General features: G+C 39.0%; 1 protein-coding gene across 5 annotated transcripts in view; it reads right to left on the reverse strand.

Annotated features, from left to right (window-relative positions):
- map4k5 (mitogen-activated protein kinase kinase kinase kinase 5) overlaps nucleotides 1-20,205 on the reverse strand; it is a 58,757-nt gene that overhangs the window by 17,118 nt on the left and 21,434 nt on the right. For 3 of the 5 annotated variants that reach the window (XM_067420727.1, XM_067420725.1, XM_067420726.1), the window contains exons 5-22: nucleotides 20,038-20,102; nucleotides 19,895-19,950; nucleotides 19,529-19,576; nucleotides 19,385-19,427; nucleotides 19,232-19,304; nucleotides 17,409-17,540; nucleotides 17,124-17,186; nucleotides 16,886-16,967; nucleotides 14,201-14,320; nucleotides 12,218-12,296; nucleotides 11,686-11,744; nucleotides 5,828-5,895; nucleotides 5,200-5,244; nucleotides 4,957-4,999; nucleotides 4,675-4,891; nucleotides 3,755-3,840; nucleotides 3,614-3,655; nucleotides 3,387-3,471 (exon numbers count right to left, since the gene is read on the reverse strand). In XM_067420727.1, coding sequence (XP_067276828.1) covers nucleotides 3,387-3,471; nucleotides 3,614-3,655; nucleotides 3,755-3,840; nucleotides 4,675-4,891; nucleotides 4,957-4,999; nucleotides 5,200-5,244; nucleotides 5,828-5,895; nucleotides 11,686-11,744; nucleotides 12,218-12,296; nucleotides 14,201-14,320; nucleotides 16,886-16,967; nucleotides 17,124-17,186; nucleotides 17,409-17,540; nucleotides 19,232-19,304; nucleotides 19,385-19,427; nucleotides 19,529-19,576; nucleotides 19,895-19,950; nucleotides 20,038-20,102 — 1,406 coding nt within the window. Of the gene's footprint in view, nucleotides 1-3,386; nucleotides 3,472-3,613; nucleotides 3,656-3,754; nucleotides 3,841-4,674; nucleotides 4,892-4,956; nucleotides 5,000-5,199; nucleotides 5,245-5,545; nucleotides 5,585-5,827; nucleotides 5,896-11,685; nucleotides 11,745-12,217; nucleotides 12,297-14,200; nucleotides 14,321-16,885; nucleotides 16,968-17,123; nucleotides 17,187-17,408; nucleotides 17,541-19,231; nucleotides 19,305-19,384; nucleotides 19,428-19,528; nucleotides 19,577-19,894; nucleotides 19,951-20,037; nucleotides 20,103-20,205 lie in introns of all 5 variants that reach the window. The other 2 variants (XM_067420730.1, XM_067420729.1) reach the window with 2 other exon arrangements.

Genomic DNA, 20,205 nt, shown 5'->3' on the forward strand with positions numbered 1-20,205 from the left:
CATATATACCCATTGAAAATGAATGCATTTTAGTACAATGGAAATATACCATTATGTGTACTGCTGAGCATTAACATGTGTTTCCTGAAGCGGAAGATATGATGACTAGTTGCCTATAAGTAATGTTATCAATAACCTTTATTGGAATGTAAATGTAGGCTACATGTGTGATCAGTGTTGCCAGATTGATGACGCTTTAGAGACCTATGGGCCCTGACTTTTACACCCCTAACCTCATACCCACTGTCGGCCGCTGACTGCTTGGTTGTCACTTTAAAAAAAATTAACAAACAAACAAATTATCCAAACATTTTTCTAAATTAACTTTAATAAAGAAACTAAACGAATTAGAACTACTTGGACATTACAAAGAAAGCTGAACTATTTTAATGACTGCAGGAGTGTGTCATAGGATTGTGCAGGGCCTGTGCAGGGCTCAAAGCTCAACAAAACCGGCCACAAAAAAAAAACGGCCAAAACTTTAACTGCCAAAATAATGTGATGATATTTTATTGAATAAGCCACTTTAAACAGTGCCCAGTAATTTATCGCATCTAAAACAGTAATTTATCGCATCTCTTGCTTTTAATTTGGTAAGATATCAAATACACTGCTGAACAATAACCTCTAATATTATTCTCCTATTTTACAATAACCTATAATATTATTCTCCTATTTTACAATAACCTATAATATTATTCTCCTATTTTTTATGCCAATTTCATGATTGGTTTATATATTACAGACACTTGTGCATTAAGTCTCCATAGATTTTGTGCAATGTAAAAAAATGTTGTTGTTTTTTTTTATTCTGATGTAAACCAGCTGTTCTCTGTGAATATATAGTCAAATGCAATTTTTTCCTCTGATCAAAGCTGAATTTATCATCATTCCTCCAGTCTTCAGTGTCACATGATCCTTCACTAATCATTCTCATGAGGATCTGATGATCAACACACATTTATGATTATTATCATGTGCTGCTCCTGGTGATGCTTACATTTTGTGGAAACCATCTAAACATTTGTGGTAAAATTAAAAAAGAGAGAAATGAATACTTTTATTGATCAGACATGCATTTAATTGATCACAAGTGATATTGTTAATATTACAAATGATAATAATTTCTTTAATAAATGCAAATAAATGCTGTCCATTGAACTTTCGATTCATCAAAGAATTCTGAAAAATAAAATGTATCATGGTTTCCACAACATTTTAACTGTTTTCAACACAGATAATAATCATAAATGTTTGTTGATTATAAAATCCTCATATGAGAGTGATTAGAAGGATCATGTGACACTGAGGACTGGAGTAATGATGATAAATTCAGCTTTGATCACATAGGAAAAAAGCCGCTTTAATTTGTAATAATATTTCACAATATTACTGTTTTAACTATTTTTGATTAAATAAATGCAGCCTTGGTGAGCAGAAGATACTAAACATTAAAAAAGCTGCATTATATGATAGGCTACTTTAGCCTACATTGAGATGACTTGAAAAACACACATAAAGCATATATTGTCGCACTCGTCTGATTGTCGTCGTCACGTTTCATCACTCAAAACGATTGTTTTCCTTCAGCTGCAGCTCCAGCGTGACGGGGTATTACTTCTACGAATCCACTTTTGGACTTTGGACTTTCTGTGAGGGCGCCCTCCTCATATTTAGATGCGAATAAAATGACAGCAAGTCATGCATAGATTTTTTTTTTTTGTCTCTGATTTTACATCTTGATGTATTCACATTGGTTTCTATGTAAATACACTTGCCACTGACCTCAAAAAGCGCTCTATCAGACGAGATTAGAGAAGGCTGTGTTTAGCGTCCCTGTTAATTTGGCCGTCGCCGCGCAGGGTAACGCTGGTTCGAATCCCGCTCGGAGCGGGTCGACTAGAATCGGTGAGACCCAGTAAAAGAGCGGGGGACGAAAATACATTTTATTAAAAGTGAGGGGGACACGTCCCCCCCGTAATCTACGCCCATGCCACTGCCAAAATGCGTAATTCATTGATACTGTACAATAATACGCCGACAAAAAAAATAACAACAATGCGCTTAGCTTTGCTCTGACAAAACTATACAGTACACTTGTGGAGTTCATAGAACATGCACTTAGCCCAGTCAAAACTGATTCATCATTGATTCAAACCTCTTTCAGCAGCTGTTGGGGTTGCTAGTTGCAGATGTCCTGAGTGTGTATATTATGATGGACAGGAATCATGATTATATTTATAAAGAGTCTTCGAGTCACAGGTGTAATCCACGTTTGAGAGTTGGTTCAATCTCCCACTCCTTACTGTACGGCTTGTGTATATATATATACTGTATGTATGCCACTTTAGCATAGCGATCACTTGAATATACATTGAGTTATCACGCTAAAAACCTGGCTGTCATAAATGAGCGCGTCTGCTGCTGATCGCTGACTGACTGAAAGTGCGTGCTCGTCCGCTGGAACCCGCCCAATCTGGCAACACCGTGTGTGATTTGTGCTTTGAGTCATGTGCAAGCTCGATGGATCGCGTAGTAACCAATAGGGTGTTGGAATGGTATATGTTTACACTTCTCATCCAACCACAATCAAATTCACGCTATCCGGATGACGCGATTTATCTGCATAGTTTTTTTTTTAACAAGATGAAATGAAAGAGGAGTAACGAGGCTATTTTTAAAAAGTAAGGAGTAGAAAGTACAGATAATTGCGTGAAAATGTAAGGAGTAGAAGTAAAAAGTAGGCAGAAAAATAATTACTCCAGTAAAGTATAGATACCCAAAATTTCTACTTAAGTAAGGTAACGAAGTATTTGTACTTCGTTACTTGACACCTCTGCTTGCGGGCAAATTAAATTTGCTGCCGCTAGGGTGCGTCTAGATTTCTAGGCTAACGGTGGCCGATTTAGTCCAAGATTAACATGGCAATTCCCCTCTTCACATTCGACACGGTGCCATTGAGTGTTAAAACGCGAAAAGCGAAGCTTGAATTTACGGGTATGTCCCTCTTTGGCTAATGTAATTTCAAGATGGAGGGCCAACATGGTGACCAGCATTCGAACCCCTCACCCCTATGTATTTTCAAAGCATTATTATAAACTTACAAGAATACTTTATTAGGTGAAAGAAGTAAATATACATTAATGAGCAAATATATTTTTGAAAGAACTAAGTGTTTTTAGCTAAGAATAAACTAAAAAAGTTACACAGTGTAGCTTTAATTTGAAAAAATTACAATTTTATTGTTTTATATCTGTAAATTAAACAAAAGTTTTACCAAATCTCAAAATCAATATCCATTTTAATACAGTACATTATATGTTGTGATGCCTAAATTCCCTTGAACATTTTTAAATTTAGTATCGAAAAATCGGTTATTAGTTTACCTTTGGTATCAGGGTGAATCCATGAAGTGGCACAGTTAATTTTAAGAGGACAACCATCAAAAACCTTTGAGAAGCAAGCTCCCATCTGCAGACACACAGACAGGTAATATGTGAGATTATGCCAGTTATAAAACACAGAATTCAAATAAAGGACTGAGCAAACAGCTGTTGTATTGAGAAGGGGAGATATTAAATAAGTATAAGTTATGTGTGATGATGTCACTCACCAGAACTTTGGGAGTGGGGGGTAGGCCGTTAATAGCAGGTTTCTATAAAAAGGAACAAAAAAAATTGAGTAGAGCCACATTGTCTTCTTGTGCCACACTCCTCTCAACAGGACACACACCCACAGACACTCGCACACTTACTGGGAAATCTCTTCTCTCTTTCCTCAGGGGACGACCGGGAGCTGATTTTGACACGTCTCCGTTTACACTTCCGTCTGAATCTTCCTCTACAGACAGGGATGCAAACACATGTATGGTCAATAAAGAGAGTGCATCGGGTGCAGAATGATGTGCTTAAAGAAACACACAGTCAGAGGTGCAGCGCTAGTGCGCATTGAAGAGTTGTGCACTTTGCTGCACAAAGAGAAGAGATGTTGAGCACTCAAATCCTAGTCTATAATGTATATCTGTCTAACAGTTTACTGATCATTTGTTTCTTCACAGTTTTAAATTTCAGTTATTGTCCGTGTGATGCTAATGAATTGTCCTTGTGTTGTCACCCGATAGCGAGTACAACATCGTTCAGAAACAGCTATAAACGCGAATACACAGCCCCTTTTTTACAGATCAAGTATTATAATGGGAATATATGATCTTGGAGAGCTAAAACCTGCTGACTGTCGTAATCAAACGCGACACAGTTTGAATGCTGAATGGAGACAATTACGGACAGATGCAGTGGAGGGAAGACGAGTTTCTGTCAACTTTAATTTAACGATGGAAAAATATTAATATAATATCCTTCTCCCCCACATTTAGCTATGGAATGGCTTTAGATGACTTTGTACCAACAAACCATAATATTAGCGCGATCGCAAACTTAGCTATCCTATCAATATACGCCAACATTTCTAAAGAATGCTTTCAGCACCTTGTTGAATCAATGCCACGTAGAGTTAAGGCAGTTCTGAAGGTGAAAGGGGGTCAAACACAGTATTAGTATGGTGTTCCTAATAATCCTTTAGGTGAGTGTAGGTCTCTAACACACCTATATAAGTAGTACAAAAACAGCAGCTGTGTGTAAACAGGATCTGGAGAACTAGTGTATGTGTGTGTCGTACCGAGGTCTTGGGTGTGTGACAGCAGTCCTGGGCTGCTGATGCTCACAGACAGGTAGTCTGAGTGAGTGTGATCAGCATTACTTCCTCTCTCAGGAGTGCTTTGTCTGCGAGCCACTGGTAGCGGTCCATTATCAGAGCCCAGGAACCTCCGCACTGTCTGACAGCCTTCGCTCAAAGCAAACTCATCAGACACACTGCTCGACCGGGCCTGAGAGGGCTGATGGGAAAGAGAATTTTAAAAACATGCTAAAAAAGTACACTTATACACAAACTCACAGTTACCTTCGGAGGCAGAGGTGGCGGCACTCCCTGTTTAAGAGTCGAACTGAGAAGGAGAGAAGAAACAGAGAGAGAATGACTTGCTCTGTGTTTGTGAGTAATAAATATTAATTTTATTTTCACAGCATATATATTTTTCAAAACTAGTTTAACAGAATTTGGTGCTTTATAACCCCAAGCGAGCAAGCCCAAGAAGAAAATAAACTCTTTAATTTGATGTTTAATTTTTAAGAGTGCCACACTTACAGATCAACTTCCTCAAAAGCATCTTCCAATGGAGCCATATGCCCTCTTCAGAGACAGAAAGAGAGAAACAGACAGAAAGGGCTATTTAGTTCACAGGTGAAAGAAACTGAACCCCAAGCTGATCCAGGGATGATGAATCTGCAATTTTTGTGTGGTGCAATCAGGGCAAAACACCTACCAATGGTGACTGGAAATTAAAAATTTGGATGCTAATGGTTAATTATCTTAAGTTATAAAAGCCCATTTTTTAGCTCATTTGGGCCTTAGCCTAAAGTGTTAATTTTAAACCCTGCGTGGAAGTTTCTATGGATCCGCTAAATAACAGCTACACAAACCAATTATTTACCGTATAAACAACTCCTCCTCAACGCTCTTCAGAAGACTCCTTCAGCAGAGGAGTGCACAAAGGGATAGAGGAAAGGAAAACGGGGAAAAGAAAGAAAACAACAAAACAGTCAAAGTAGAGGGAATGCAAGCAGAGCTCATGTGAGAATCTGCTGAAAGAAGGAAGTGCGTACAGAGATGACGCAGACAGTACAGGGAAGTGACTGCTGGAGGTGCTTTCATGCAGATGGCAGTAGCAGGAACAAATCGTTTCATAGTCATTCAGATGACTTTTAAAGGTTACCTGGAGGTGATGGGGCCCTCTGTAAACGGGCTCCATGGGGAGGAGAAATCATTGTCTTTAGTGACATCCTGTAAAAAAAAAAAAAAAAAAAAAAAATTTGATATAGAGGCTCATTTAAATTAATAACAGTCAGGTTTCACACCTAACCTGTGCAAATAATACATTTACTCATGCATGGAACATGTTTGGTTTCAAGCGGATCAAAGTAGGAGACTATAAGCTCACTGAAGTGCAAGATTATTCTGATTTTATATGTACATATACATACATATACATACATATACATACACACACACATATATTCGGATCATTGTAATGTTGGAAGACCCATCCTCGACCCATCTTCAATGTTCTAAGTGAGGGAAGGAGGTTGTTCTCAAAAATCTCATAATATACTATGGCCACGGTCATCCTCTCTTTAATACAGTGCAGTCGCCCTGTTCCATCTGCAGAAAAACACCCCTAAAGCATGATGCTACCACCCCCATGCTTCACAGTAGGGATGGTGTTCTTGGGATGGTACTCATCATTCTTCTTCCTTCAAACACGTTTAGTGGAATTATGACCAATATTTTGGTCTCATCTGACCACATGACTTTCTCCCATGACTCCTCTGGATCATCCAAATGGTGTTTGACAAACTTAAGACGGGCCTGGACATGTGCTGGTTTAAGCAGGGGAACCTTCAGTGCCATGCATAATTTCAAACCATGACATCTTAGTGGATTTATCAACAGTAACCTTGGAAACGGTGGTCCCAGCACTTTTCAGGTCAGTGACCAGCTCCTTCCGTGTAGTTCTGGGGTGATTTCTGACCTTTCTTAGGATCACTGAGACCCCACAAGGTGAGATCTTGCATGGAGCCCCAGTCTGAGGGAAATTGACAGTTATGTTTAGCTTCTTCCATTTTCTAATGATTGCTCCAACAGTGGACCTTTTTTCACCAAGCTGCTTGGCAATTTCCCCATAGCCCTTTCCAGCCTTGTGGAGGTGTACAATTTTTTCTCTAGTGTCTTTGGACAGCTCTTGGTCTTGGCCATGTTAGTAGTTGGATTCTTACTGATTGTATGGGGTGGACAGGTGTCTTTATGCAGCTAACAACCTCAAACAGGTGCATCTAATTTAGGATAATAAATGGAGTGGAGGTGGACATTTTAAAGGCATACTAACAGGTCTTTGAGGGTCTGTATCATACAAAATAATTAGTTAAAATAGTTACAGTGGACTTACGATGACAATTTCAGACCCCTCCATGATTTCCAAGTAGGAGAACTTGCAAAATAGCAGTGTGTACAAATACTTATTTTCCTCACTGTGTATATATATATATATATATATATATATATATATATATATATATATATATATATATATATATATATATATATATATACACAGTGAGGAAAATAAGTATTTGTTATGTATATATTATGTATATATGTTAAAATAACGCGTTAATTTCGATTAATTAATCTGGAGGGAAAAAAAATGTGTTAAAAAAATGAACGCAGGTTAATCCATTCCTTATTGAAATTTGTCCCGAGCAGTTCTCGCCACCATTTAACCGTAAAATGAAGGAAGGAGATGAGAACGAGCTGTCTGGATCATTGATTAGACATTTACTAATAGAAAACCCCCCGGCTTGATGGCAGTGTTGATAAAAGTACCAAATGCAACGCATCCAGGAGTTAACGATAATCCAGAGGTACGACCTAACGTCCCGTAATAACAATTCTAGCAGTCAACGTCATCTTCAAACCGCACTGTAAGTAAAAACTGCCCGGGACAAACGCTGTCAAGATGAGATGTAGCCGGGCTATGTCTGTGTCATTATTCCAACATTATCTTCATGTCTTGTTATGAAATAAAAAGTTTAACACCTCAGAAAAAAACTTTCCTCTCTTGTCAACAAGCCTGTTAGCGTTAACGCACCACACAACGTATACTACTATATATTACCGTAATAACTAATAGTACTATTACGCTGTATATATTTTATATATTACTGTCTATGCGTATATTGCGGTCTATGATCATGTCACAGAAGGACGTACACAGTAAACGGATCAGGTCGTATACATGGTGGAATATTTCATTTAATCGGTTAATGGAAAGGTTTATCCCATCCTAGCCCTCTAAAAACGATTACAATTTTAGTTTGGGCATTCTTATTCCGATTGAGGTGTTTATATGAAGCATTTTCATTCGGATTGGACTTTTAAACAGATTACATTGCTCCATGTAACCGCACCTACTGAAACGCAAACTTAGCAAATCTGTATGTGACCGACAGAGCAATTGCCTTGCTAAATGGATAGCACAGTCCTGCACACCAGTTTCCTTGTATGTACAGTGAAAAAAACTGTAAATACATAATACATAAATACAACTGTAGCTGCCTACATAAATGTCTTCTTCCTGAAGCACTTTTTAATTTATTTCCTCATCATCCTAGATCATATTGTTGATTGTTATAGCCAATGTTTGAACAGTGAAAATAATAATAAAAGAGTTATTGAACTTTAATGCCACTTTTGCTAATAATTAACTGATTCATTTGAATTTAAATTTGTAGCAAAAATTATGCATTGTACATAATGTATGTAATTTAGATTAATTAATCACAGAGTATGTAATTAATTAGATTCAAATTTTTAATCGATTGACAGCCCTAATATATTATGCGGTGTCCCCGACTAAGGATTTACACATTCGAATCAGAATTGTCGAATCTTTCTATGGTCAACTGATAGTCGAATCATCTATGTTTGTGCGAATGGGTTGGGAGGCGCATGACACTAGTCAGCGAGAGTAAAACTATTTTTATTTTCCTTTCCACACAGCAACAACTTTTAATAAAGCGACCAAAACTACCTGCCAACTGACAGACGAACTGATAATGGCTTTCTTATTTAGGTTTATATAAAAGTTAATGTGGTGGATAAACATTCGTAAACCGTTTTCTCATAACACGTATAAGAACTTTGAGTGTGTTTACATGCACGTTCTTAAGCCGATTGTGCCTAAAGGGGGTCGCACACCGGACACGAAGCTAAATACCACGCCTCAGGTATCTCACACCGGACGCGAAGCTAAGCGCCGCACTTCAGGTATCTCACACCGGACTTGAAGCTCAGCGCCGCATCTCAGGTATCTCACACCGGACGCAAAGCTAAATACCACGCCTCAAGTATCTCACACCGGACGCGAAGCTAAGAGCCGCACTTCAAGTATCTCACACCGGACTTGAAGCTCAGCGCCGCGCCTCAGTTATCTCACACCGGACTTGAAGCTCAGCATCGCGCCTCAGGAATCTCACACCGGACTTGAAGCTCAGCATCGCGCCTCAGGTATCTCACACCGGACTTGAAGCTCAGCATCGCGCCTCAGGTATCTCACACCGGACTTGAAGCTCAGCGCCGCGCCTCAGGTATCTCACACCGGACTTGAAGCTCAGCATTGCGCCTCAAGTATCTCACACCGGACGTGAAGCTCAGCGCCGCACCTCAGGTATCTCACACCGAACGTGAAGCTCAGCGCCGCGCCTCAAGTATCTCACACCGGACGTGAAGCTCAGCGCCGCACCTCAGGTATCTCACACCGGACGTGAAGCTCAGCGCCGCACCTCAAGTATCTCACACCGGACGTGAAGCTCAGCGCCGCGCCTCAGGTATCTCACACCGGACGTGAAGCTCAGCGCCGCGCCTCAGGTATCTCACACCGGACGTGAAGCTCAGCGCCACGCCTCAGGTATCTCACACCGAACGTGAAGCTCAGCGCCGCGCCTCAGGTATCTCACACCGGACGTGAAGCTCAGCGCCGCGCCTCAAGTATCTCACACCGGACGTGAAGCTCAGCGCCGCACCTCAGGTATCTCACACCGGACGTGAAGCTCAGCGCCACGCCTCAGGTATCTCACACCGAACGTGAAGCTCAGCGCCGCGCCTCAAGTATCTCACACCGGACGTGAAGCTCACCGCCGCACCTCAGGTATCTCACACCGGACGTGAAGCTCAGCGCCGCACCTCAGGTATCTCACACCGGACTTGAAGCTCAGCGCCGCACCTCAGGTATCTCACACCGGAAATATAATATACATTTTATACAAAACCTTTAAATCGCACTTTGTGACGCAGCAGGATTTTAAACAACTTCCTGAGTCGCCGCGGACAGGCACCGAATGCCACCGGTGGTGTGTTTACACTCATTAAATGTGTTCGAATTTTAAAGCCGCGGTGCTGAACTTCGCTTCGCGGTGTGAAGCTCAGCGCCCTTAAAGGGGTTGCACAGCTGACGCGAAGCTCAGCGCTTTGCCGCGTCTTTAAAATATTGAGCACCCCCATATTGTCAAAATGGTATGATCCTCGTTTCACGACACCCGCAGATTTGACCGTGAGTGTATATATATATATATTAGAGATGCAACAATACAGTTAGTCCACGGTTCAATACATACCTCGGTTTTTAACCACTGTTTTTCGGTTCAGATTTTTTGCTATTCTATTCTTAGGTGACAGGAACAGAAAAAGGTTAAGGCAGGGCTATTCAAATCTTACCCTGGAGGGCGAATGCGCTGCAGAGTTTAGCTCCAACCCTGATCAAACACACCCACCTGTGATTTTCTAATGATCCTCAAGACATTGATTAGCATGTTCAGGTGTGTTTGATTAGAGTTGGAGCTAAACTCTGCACCGCATTGGCCCTCCAGGGTAAGATTTGAATAGCCCTGGGTTAAGGAGAAAATGTTTTTATTGCAATACTCTTTCTTTATTTAACTTAAAAGACTTGAAACCCCTTATTTAAACTTAAAACTTTACTTTAAAAAAACCCTTGTACACATTCCTAGTGTATTGTATAATATAAAATAAATATATATAAAGATCTACAGTGGCAGCTCAGAGATGTACAGTAGCATTTAAGTATGAATTTGAATGAATAAATGTAGGCTAAAATTAAAACTACATAGTCTTCAATATACAACCTTGATTAAAAGCTACTTTATTAAAGGTCTTTTTTATTTTATTTATTATTAAAATCATTTAAGAGGTGAACTGTCCCTTTAAGGACAGCGTGTTCACTAAGATGCTGCTGTCAATTGAAGACTTGCTCACATCTCATATACAGACGCACACGATTTTACTTTTACTTTAGACATAACCGACTGTGTTTATATGTTAACCTTGTGTGTATTTTGACAGTATTAGCGCAGTAAGGCTGTACAGTAGTCACGTGTTTGACAGACGTTTAGTGTGCGCTCTATGTGCAAAACAGTGCATGCATTGAACAGTCCTTGCCGGTTAAACATATGCACGCGCATGAAATGTTTAACCGGCAAGGCTTTAAAATGAGGCTAAACGGCCATTAACTTTAGAGGATATTTGCTCCTATCAGCGCGTAGACTCACAGGCACACTCAAACAGAGCCGAAATAAACTAAGAGAAATATTTCAAACGGAGAGAAATTTAAATAATTAATTAAATGCAAAACCAAAAAAAAAAAAACCGCAATTCACCAGCGCGTATTGAACCGTGAATGCCGTACCGAACGGTACAATATTATATTGAGTATTGTGGCATCACTAATATATATATATATACTTTTTTTCAGGATGCTTTGATGAATAGAAAGTTCAAAATAACAGCATTTATTTGAAATGGAAATATTTTGTATCTTCATAAATTTCTTTACTGTCTCTTTTGATAAATTAAATGCATCCTAGCTGAATTCAAGTATTGACTTCTTTCATTTAAAACAAAAAAACAATATCTTATAACAATAACAATATCTGACCCAAACTTTCAAACAGAAGTGAATATTAATATTAGTGATGTGTGGACAATCTGTTATGTTCCTCTCACCATCTCGGCACTCGCTTCGGTCTCTTTCCTCAAGGGAGGCTCAAACTGAAGCTTATCAACTAAAATACAGAGACAACAAAAAAATGATTACCGCATAGTATATGCAACTCAGCATGACACTGAGATCAAAACTGTCACCATAACCATAACTTAACATTCTGTTCTACTGGAATGCTTTGATTGCACAAGAATTGCTACACAATGTTTGGGTTGAAGCCATTACATGTAGTACCATGTCTCCACCACAGGGAGGCTCAAGGCTTGCAGTTCTATCTAAAGTTGAACTAAAAACTCTCTTCTTAAAAAACAGAGCAAGACCAAGAGAAGGCACTTATGATTGTGGTCTGTGGTCTCAAGTTCACAAATAAAAGGTCAAACTCATGTCGACTTAGCTATCTGATCAGAACACAGTAGACTGATGGCTAAGAAGAACAATATTATAAATTGGGGGGGGGGGGGGGGGGGGTGTCCAAGGAAGATTTAAGACATCGGAACACTCAATCATCATCATGATTGACAGATGCTCACTTACAGTTGATCTGTGACTGGGTTCTTTCAGCACGAGAGCTCCTGTTGTGGGTCGAACGAATGGTGTGGCGCTCTGCAAGCGGCTGTGAACCAGAGAAAGAACCCAGGTAAAAAATAAGTATACGAACACCATCACTCGCACACATTTACCATTTAAAGTCATGTGCACACACACACAAATACACTGAAACGTTTGCATATCTACGCACAAAAACTCTCACACACCAATATTCATTTATTGACACAGGATCAATAAGGATTAAATTAAGAGCAATTTGTTGATCTGGGTTTTATTTTAAATCCAGTTGTGTTGTACCACTTAATTTTAAGTACAGATTAACAAATCGTGGATTAGAATTCAAACCTATGATAAAAGCTCTATTTATGATTATTTTTCTCCGGCATGATGGAATCGCCATTGTAAATAAACAGCAACAATGTATATATATTTAATTTCCTCTATATTGACCTCCAGAAACTCTCTCTCTCTCTGACATGAGCTACTCTCCATAAAAGAAACAAGCCTGTAAAACCTCAGCTGTCATTATAAACCCTGAAAACAAAATCAGTTTAGAATAAAAGCTGATTAAGCAGGCAATAAAAAAATATTGTAAATACATTTAGAGTATTTTAATGGCGTAATATGGCAGCATAACATGACTGAACAACTGAGAGAAGCGGTTGACAGCCCCGCCCTGTCCGTTAGAATGCCGCCCAGCAGCCACGTGTGGAGCTGGCATGAGAAACAAGAGGTGTGGCAGCAATCACTGGCGCTCACCTTATCATAACCGCTGCCGTTAATGCTAAATATATTCCTCTCTTCTTTTCTTTGCCCGACATCGAGATTAGTGAAGGAACTGCATCCTAGACATCGGGTCATTGGATAGCAGGCTTATGGGCTGCCACTACCCTCAAACTTTGCCGGCTCAATTCGCTTTAATTTTCATTTTTATTTGTAAAAAATCACCTCTCTGAGACCTGGTGACACAGCCACTGTTTCTGTCTTTGTTCAATCAGCCACACATTTTAATTGCACTATTTTATTATAATAATATTATATAATATTGTTTGAGTTTAATTAATCTATCTTAAATATATATTGAATCCAGGATCGAGTTTAAAGCTTGACGCAACAGAATTATTAGATAAACCTTGATTTACAGCTGCGCTATGCATCTTTTTCGTCCGCTAGAGGGTGTCTATTCAAAACAAAGGCATAGTTTAATGACGCCAAGTTTAAGCACAGCATCTTGGGACATGTGGTCTTCACCTCACGGCCGGTGGAAAATAGGACTCGGGCAGAAATCATGCTCACGGATGCAGTTATCAACGTTACTGTAGAATGAAGCAGAACAGGACCAAGTATTGAGGAGCTGAGCAAGGCCACAGGAGCGATTGTTACACAAACACTCACCTCGCGAGCAGCGGGACTTGTATTATGACGGGACAGGACAGTCGTGGGCGCCATTTCCACTTTTCCGGTCATGAGTATGAGGTAACGCAACGGTTTATCATATTAGATACATTTATGTGTGTTTAAAATGATGTTACTCTGTGCGTTCGTTCAGCAGCTGCTGTGTCTACCAGAAACAAAGAGGGTGATGCAGCTATGATGCAACTGACCTCAGACGCTATGCTCAGACGTCCCGGATCCTTGGTAAAAATAGCAATTTTTCACATTTACAAATAGTTGGAAACATTTGGGATACTGTAAATACTCAACTGAACAAAATATAACACTGGCCTAGTGGTTTTTGGATATTTTACTGCAAATATACTACATAGTGCACCTTTAATCTTTATTTATGATATAAGCTTAATCCTCATTGGTGCAACCCACCCTTGAAACTAACTCGCCATCGTTCTCTCTCATACACACACAAGCCATGTAATATGGCACCATAACATGACAGTAGCATAACATGACAGTACCATGACAGTAGCATAACATGACAGTACCATGACAGTAGCATAACATGACAGTTACCTCCAAGTCATCTTCATCTCCCTGGCTGAAGTGAGACTGATGATTATCCGGGTTGTTCATCTTATCAAGTAGCTCTAAAGCTAACCGCCGAGTCAAACCTGTCTGAGCCACAAATAAGTGCTGCACACAAACACAGAGACAATGTAGTGAGTGGTTGCTTGTGATGTGGCCTCTGTAATATTCAGTAAAATTTCAATTTCAAATAAATGCTGTTCTTTTGAACTTCCTAGTCATCAAAGAATGCTGAAAAACATTTACAGGGAGCGCAGAATTATTAGGCAAATTGTATTTTTGAGGATTAATTTTATTATTGAACAAAAACCAAGTTCTCAATGAACACAAAAAATATCAAAGCAGAATATTTTTGGAAGTTTTAGTTTTAGCTATTTTAGGGGGATATCTGTGTGTGCAGGTGACTATTACTGTGCATAATTATTAGGCAACTTAACAAAAAACTAATTTATACCCATTTCAATTATTTATTTTTACCAGTGAAACCAATATAACATCTCAACATTCACAAATATACATTTCTGACATTCAAAAACCAAACAAAAACAAATCAGTGACCAATATAGCCACCTTTCTTTGCAAGGACACTCAAAAGCCTGCCATCCATGGATTCTGTCAGTGTTTTAATCTGTTCACCATCAACATTGCGTGCAGCAGCAACCACAGCCTCCCAGCCACTGTTCAGAGAGGTGTACGGTTTTCCCTCCTTGTAAATCGCACATTTGATGATGGACCACAGGTTCTCAATGGGGTTCAGATCAGGTGAACAAGGAGGCCATATCATTAGATTTTCTTCTTTTATACCCTTTCTTGCCAGCCACGCTGTGGAGTACTTGGACGCGTGTGATGGAGCATTGTCCTGCATGAAAATCATGTTTTTCTTGAAGGATGCAGACTTCTTCCTGTACCACTGCTTGAAGAAGGTGTCTTCCAGAAACTGGCAGTAAGACTGGGAGTTGAGCTTGACTCCATCCTCAACCCGAAAAGGCCCCACAAGCTCATCTTTGATGATACCAGCCCAAACCAGTACTCCACCTCCACCTTGCTGGCGTCTGAGTCGGACTGGAGCTCTCTGCCCTTTACCAATCCAGCAACGGGCCCATCCATCTGGCCCATCAAGACTCACTCTCATTTCATCAGTCCATAAAACCTTAGAAAAATCAGTCTTGAGATATTTCTTGGCCCAGTCTTGACGTTTCAGCTTGTGTCTTGTTCAGTGGTGGTCGACTTTCTGCCTTTCTTACCTTGGCCATGTCTCTGAGTATTGCACACCTTGTGCTTTTGGGCACTCCAGTGATGTTGCAGCTCTGAAATATGGCCAAACTGGTGGCAAGTGGCATCTTGGCAGCTGTACGCTTGACTTTTCTCAGTTCACGGGCAGTTATTTTGCGCCTTGGTTTTTCCACACGCTTCTTGCGACCCTGTTGACTATTTTGAATGAAACGCTTGATTGTTCGATGATCACGCTTTCAGAAGCTTGGCTATTTTAAGACTGCTGCATCCCTCTGCAATATATCTCACTATTTTTGACTTTTCTGAGCCTGTCAAGTCCTTCTTTTGACCCATTTTGCCAAAGGAAAGGAAGTTGCCTAATAATTATGCACACCTGATATAGGGTGTTGATGCCATTAGACCACACCCCTTCTCATTACAGAGATGCACATCACCTAATATGCTTAATTGGTAGTAGGCTTTCCAGCCTATACAGCTTGGAGTAAGACAACATGGAAAACGAGGATGATGTGGTCAAAATACTCATTTGCCTAATAATTCTGCACTCCCTGTATAATAATGAGAAATGTTTCTTAAGCACCAAATAAGCAAGTTAAAAATATTTCTGAAGGATAGAGTGGCACTGTAGACTGTAGTAATGAGGATGAAAATTCAGCTTAGAACATTGTTTCTTAAAATACTGTACATTAAAATAAATGTTATTGTGTAATAAAATGTCACAATATTACTGTATTTTCAAATGAATGGAGCTTTGTTCAGCATAAGATTCTTCTTTATTAAAGATACACCCTGCGTCCCAATTCGCATATCCATACTAAATAGTATTCGAAAATAGTATTAGTATGTCCCAAATCGTAAAAAGAGTGTTGAAAAGAGTATTCCAAAGATATCCGGATGGTTTACTATTTCCAGTCAGAATCTAAAGTGGATCGACGCACACTCGTAACGGCTGATATTGCAAACACAACCCAATTTGGAGGAGGATTCGTTAAGAACTACAAACGAGGATGAAATCTGCCAGTCATGGGCCTTTTATGTGGAGAACTCCTCATGTGTTTGCAATTTGGATAATATTATATTTAAAAGTTATTACCATACATATCCTTACAAAAGTTTACATGCTGTTGGGTATGAAATATAATGTTGATAATATTTTTGTCAGGTTAGATACTGATTATTAATCAATCAAACCGCTTTATCTAAACCTCACTACTCGCACATCCGCCATGTTTGTAGTTTTGTCATTTTAGAGTGTGCATGGATCTGCAAGAGATATCTGAAAAAGTAGTCTATCCGGGTATCTTTGGAATACTCATTTCAACATACTACGATTTAAGACACTAATTCTAATTGCGAATTGGGACACAGCACGCATCTCATTGCATGTACACATAGCACTTCCGCTAAACAAGTTAAAGAGCTGAACTGTGAAATCATTACCGAGAGCAGCTTCTCAGCTGATGGTCTCTTCTTTGGATTTTTAGTAAGAGAAATTTTAACAAAATTGTGGAAGGCTGTAGACCTGTGGAAAAGCAAGACAGTTAAGACAGAAAGGAAAAAAGGGAGGGATGATTCATTATTTTAATTTTAAAAGTGTACTCATTTAGAACACAAACTCTATACTTCTGTATTGCTCAAATATGCAAACATATGAATAAAACAGGGAAGAGAGACTTACCATTTGGTCTTGTCCTTTAACTTGGGTGGTTGGAAGTTGCTTTTAGACATCAGAAATAAAGCCCTGCACGTACACACAAAAAGTGAGACAAATAGAGATCAAACCAAGATTAAAAAAACCACTAAGTAATTATGTGAGGATGTGGTGGTAGTTTAATGGTTAATTATCTTCTTAACCTAGATAATGTTTGTGTTTAATTAGGTTAGTGAGATTCACAGACCCGGAGCAAATACCTTGGTTAAAAACATGTCTGCACATTGGCAACAAGTGTGTGTGTGTGTATACCTCATGGGATGGAGGTCAAACATGGGTGGCTGTAGCTCTGCCAGTTCTATGGATGTGATTCCAACAGCCCAGATATCACACAGATGATTATAACCACCATTCTTCTCCACTGCCGCCACCTCTGGAGCCATCCTATCCACACAAACACAGAGTAGACAAGACATTAATATACACATACACTACTGCTCAAAAGTTTGGGGTCAGTAATATTCCTTCTTTTTTACTTATTAAACAACGACTCTTTCCCCGTCAGCGTTAAAAATAAAAAAAATTGCCAGCCACCACCAGTGTTTTTGACCATTTTCACCAAAATATAATAGCTCATAGAATATATATATTTTTAATGAATATCTGAGCATGCCATACATCAAAAGAAAGAACTGACACTCTTCATTTAAAAAACAAAAAAACGTTTTATTCTAGCTTCATGCATTCCTTTTTTATCAACGCTTGAATATGGGTAAGTTTCATTAAAAAAAAGCTACATTTTAAACAAAAAGCTGAGAAAATCAAGTTTTTGTGAAAGACAACTTCCAGATAAGACTGAAAAGATTCCAGATCAGATTCAGAGCGAGTCAATCAATACCCCTAATGCTTACACAGTCCTGTAGCTAATAATATAAAATATAAAATAATGTACTGGCAGAAAATTACCAGTACATTTTCTGTTTTTACTTTTTATAGTGTGGAAGTGTTTTCTCACAAATAACGGAAAATTCTGTGTTTGGCAGGGAAAGAGTTAAAAGTGACAGTAAAAGACATTTATAATGTTACAATGTTACTGATTAGAAGAAATGTTTCTTGACTCTAAATTGAAATTATAATGATTTCTGAAGGATAATGTGGGACTGAATTTTTTACTTTGTTTAACTAATGAATTTCCACAAATATTTGTGGTTGTTTGTGATTACTTGATAATATTTTAAATTCACTAATAAATAATATAGACAATTTGTAAATTAGTTTGATTAATTTACTGAACAGAACTAACTAGCTTTACTCTACAAAACAGTAATAGCAAGTGAATAAAATAGTTTAGATATAAACAAATCAAAGATTTTTTTTTTAATTGTCAAAGGTTATCAAAGCTCATCATGAATGCAAGATAGACTGTATTCCTCTTGCTATACGTTTTGCATTAAGAAAAGACACAAAGTTTGAGTATGTCACAAAACTGTTCCGTTTATTGAAACTTGTAGAGCTACATTCTTGGAATTGTTAGCTAAACTTCACGTGCACTTTGCCTGTCTATCCTCTTCCATCCGAGTTGTCCACCTGAGACTCTTTTGGAAGACTTTGAAAGTTGCCATTTTATTGTCTGAACTGCATATAAATGTGCTCTGCTGATCTTATGGTAGATTTCCATTTCCATTCTGGATTATGAGATTCTACCCTTGTTTTTCTGCACTGTTGAAAATGCAAGGCTGTAGTAGTGGTGCACGATATACCGGTACTAGAAAAGTATTGCGATACCCTGAAATTACAAACAGTGCGATATGGACTTTTATTAGTACCGGTACTTTAAGGAGGACAGCGCTAACATGAGCTGTATTTCTTAATTTGCGAGGATGTGTGACAGCAGGGGTGCTCTTCTACTTCCAATGTTCCACTAAACATTTGAAGTAGAAGAGTTAAATATATACGCGCAGCATATGATAAAGAAAGCAACAGAAATATGCATGCATGAGAAGAAAAGGTGTGTTGCGGGATGTGCTCGCGCTGCTGGACTCTGACCTGAAGCGCGCACATGTTTTAATATATTTTTTAAATGTACTTTTAAATGTATCCATCATAAAATCACTGACAGATGGAATGGGGCTTACCAGTAGGGCGTCCCAATAAAAGATTTCCTTTTCGCCATGGTGGCCGTTATTTTAGCGGCGACTCCAAAGTCCGCTGCAAAAAAGGGAGAAATTTGTTTATTGAAATTCAGTAACAGACAACCACACACAGCAACTTCAGTGCGACTCTCTCACCTAATTTGACATCTCCATTGTCTGTGAGCAGAATATTCGCCCCCTATTGCACAATGAGCTTAAAGTTATTAAAAGGCAGGGCAAAATATGCAGCGTGAAAAAGGAAGAACACCAAGCGATACATTGATTTTAACACTGTATTACCTTGATGTCTCTGTGCATCTTTCCTTTAGAGTGCAGATAACCCAGACCCTAAACACATACACACAACTGAATCATCTCACGATGTTTAAACGATGCATTTAATAAAACAGTATCTACAGCATTAAGATCGAGAACTATAAAGATAACTATATTAGTGTCCATACCAGTGGATGACATCATTCTGTTTATTCTAAGCTCTTTAAAGCAGGATGGATTCCTGTGCCATTATCAATATAGTTTTGGTGTGGACTCTGCTATTCATTTATATTAAGAAGATTTAAGAACTATAACTTTTTATTATCATTACAGTTATCATCCTTGGTGTGAACAGGCCTTTACACCATGTGAGCGTTGGAAGGATCTTACCTGTAACGTTTCTCTGCAGACATATGCGATCTGAAGCTCAGAGAGTGGACCTGTAACTGCACATGTACAAAAACACAGTGGTGTCAGGGTAAAAATAGAGGGTGTCGATTCAACATGGAGATTTTTGCACACAACCAATTTACCATGATAGATGTCTTGTAAGGATCCTCCACCGCAGTATTCCATACAAATCCACAACTTTTCACGGCTAAAGAGAGACAGATATGTTTACAAAATGTATACATATTTAAACTTAAATGTGAGGCATTTAAAGCTGCAGTCTGTAACTTTTTGGTGTCTAGAGGTTAATA

Source organism: Pseudorasbora parva, chromosome 17, assembly GCF_024679245.1.
Source record: "Pseudorasbora parva isolate DD20220531a chromosome 17, ASM2467924v1, whole genome shotgun sequence".
NCBI lineage: Eukaryota > Metazoa > Chordata > Actinopteri > Cypriniformes > Gobionidae > Pseudorasbora > Pseudorasbora parva.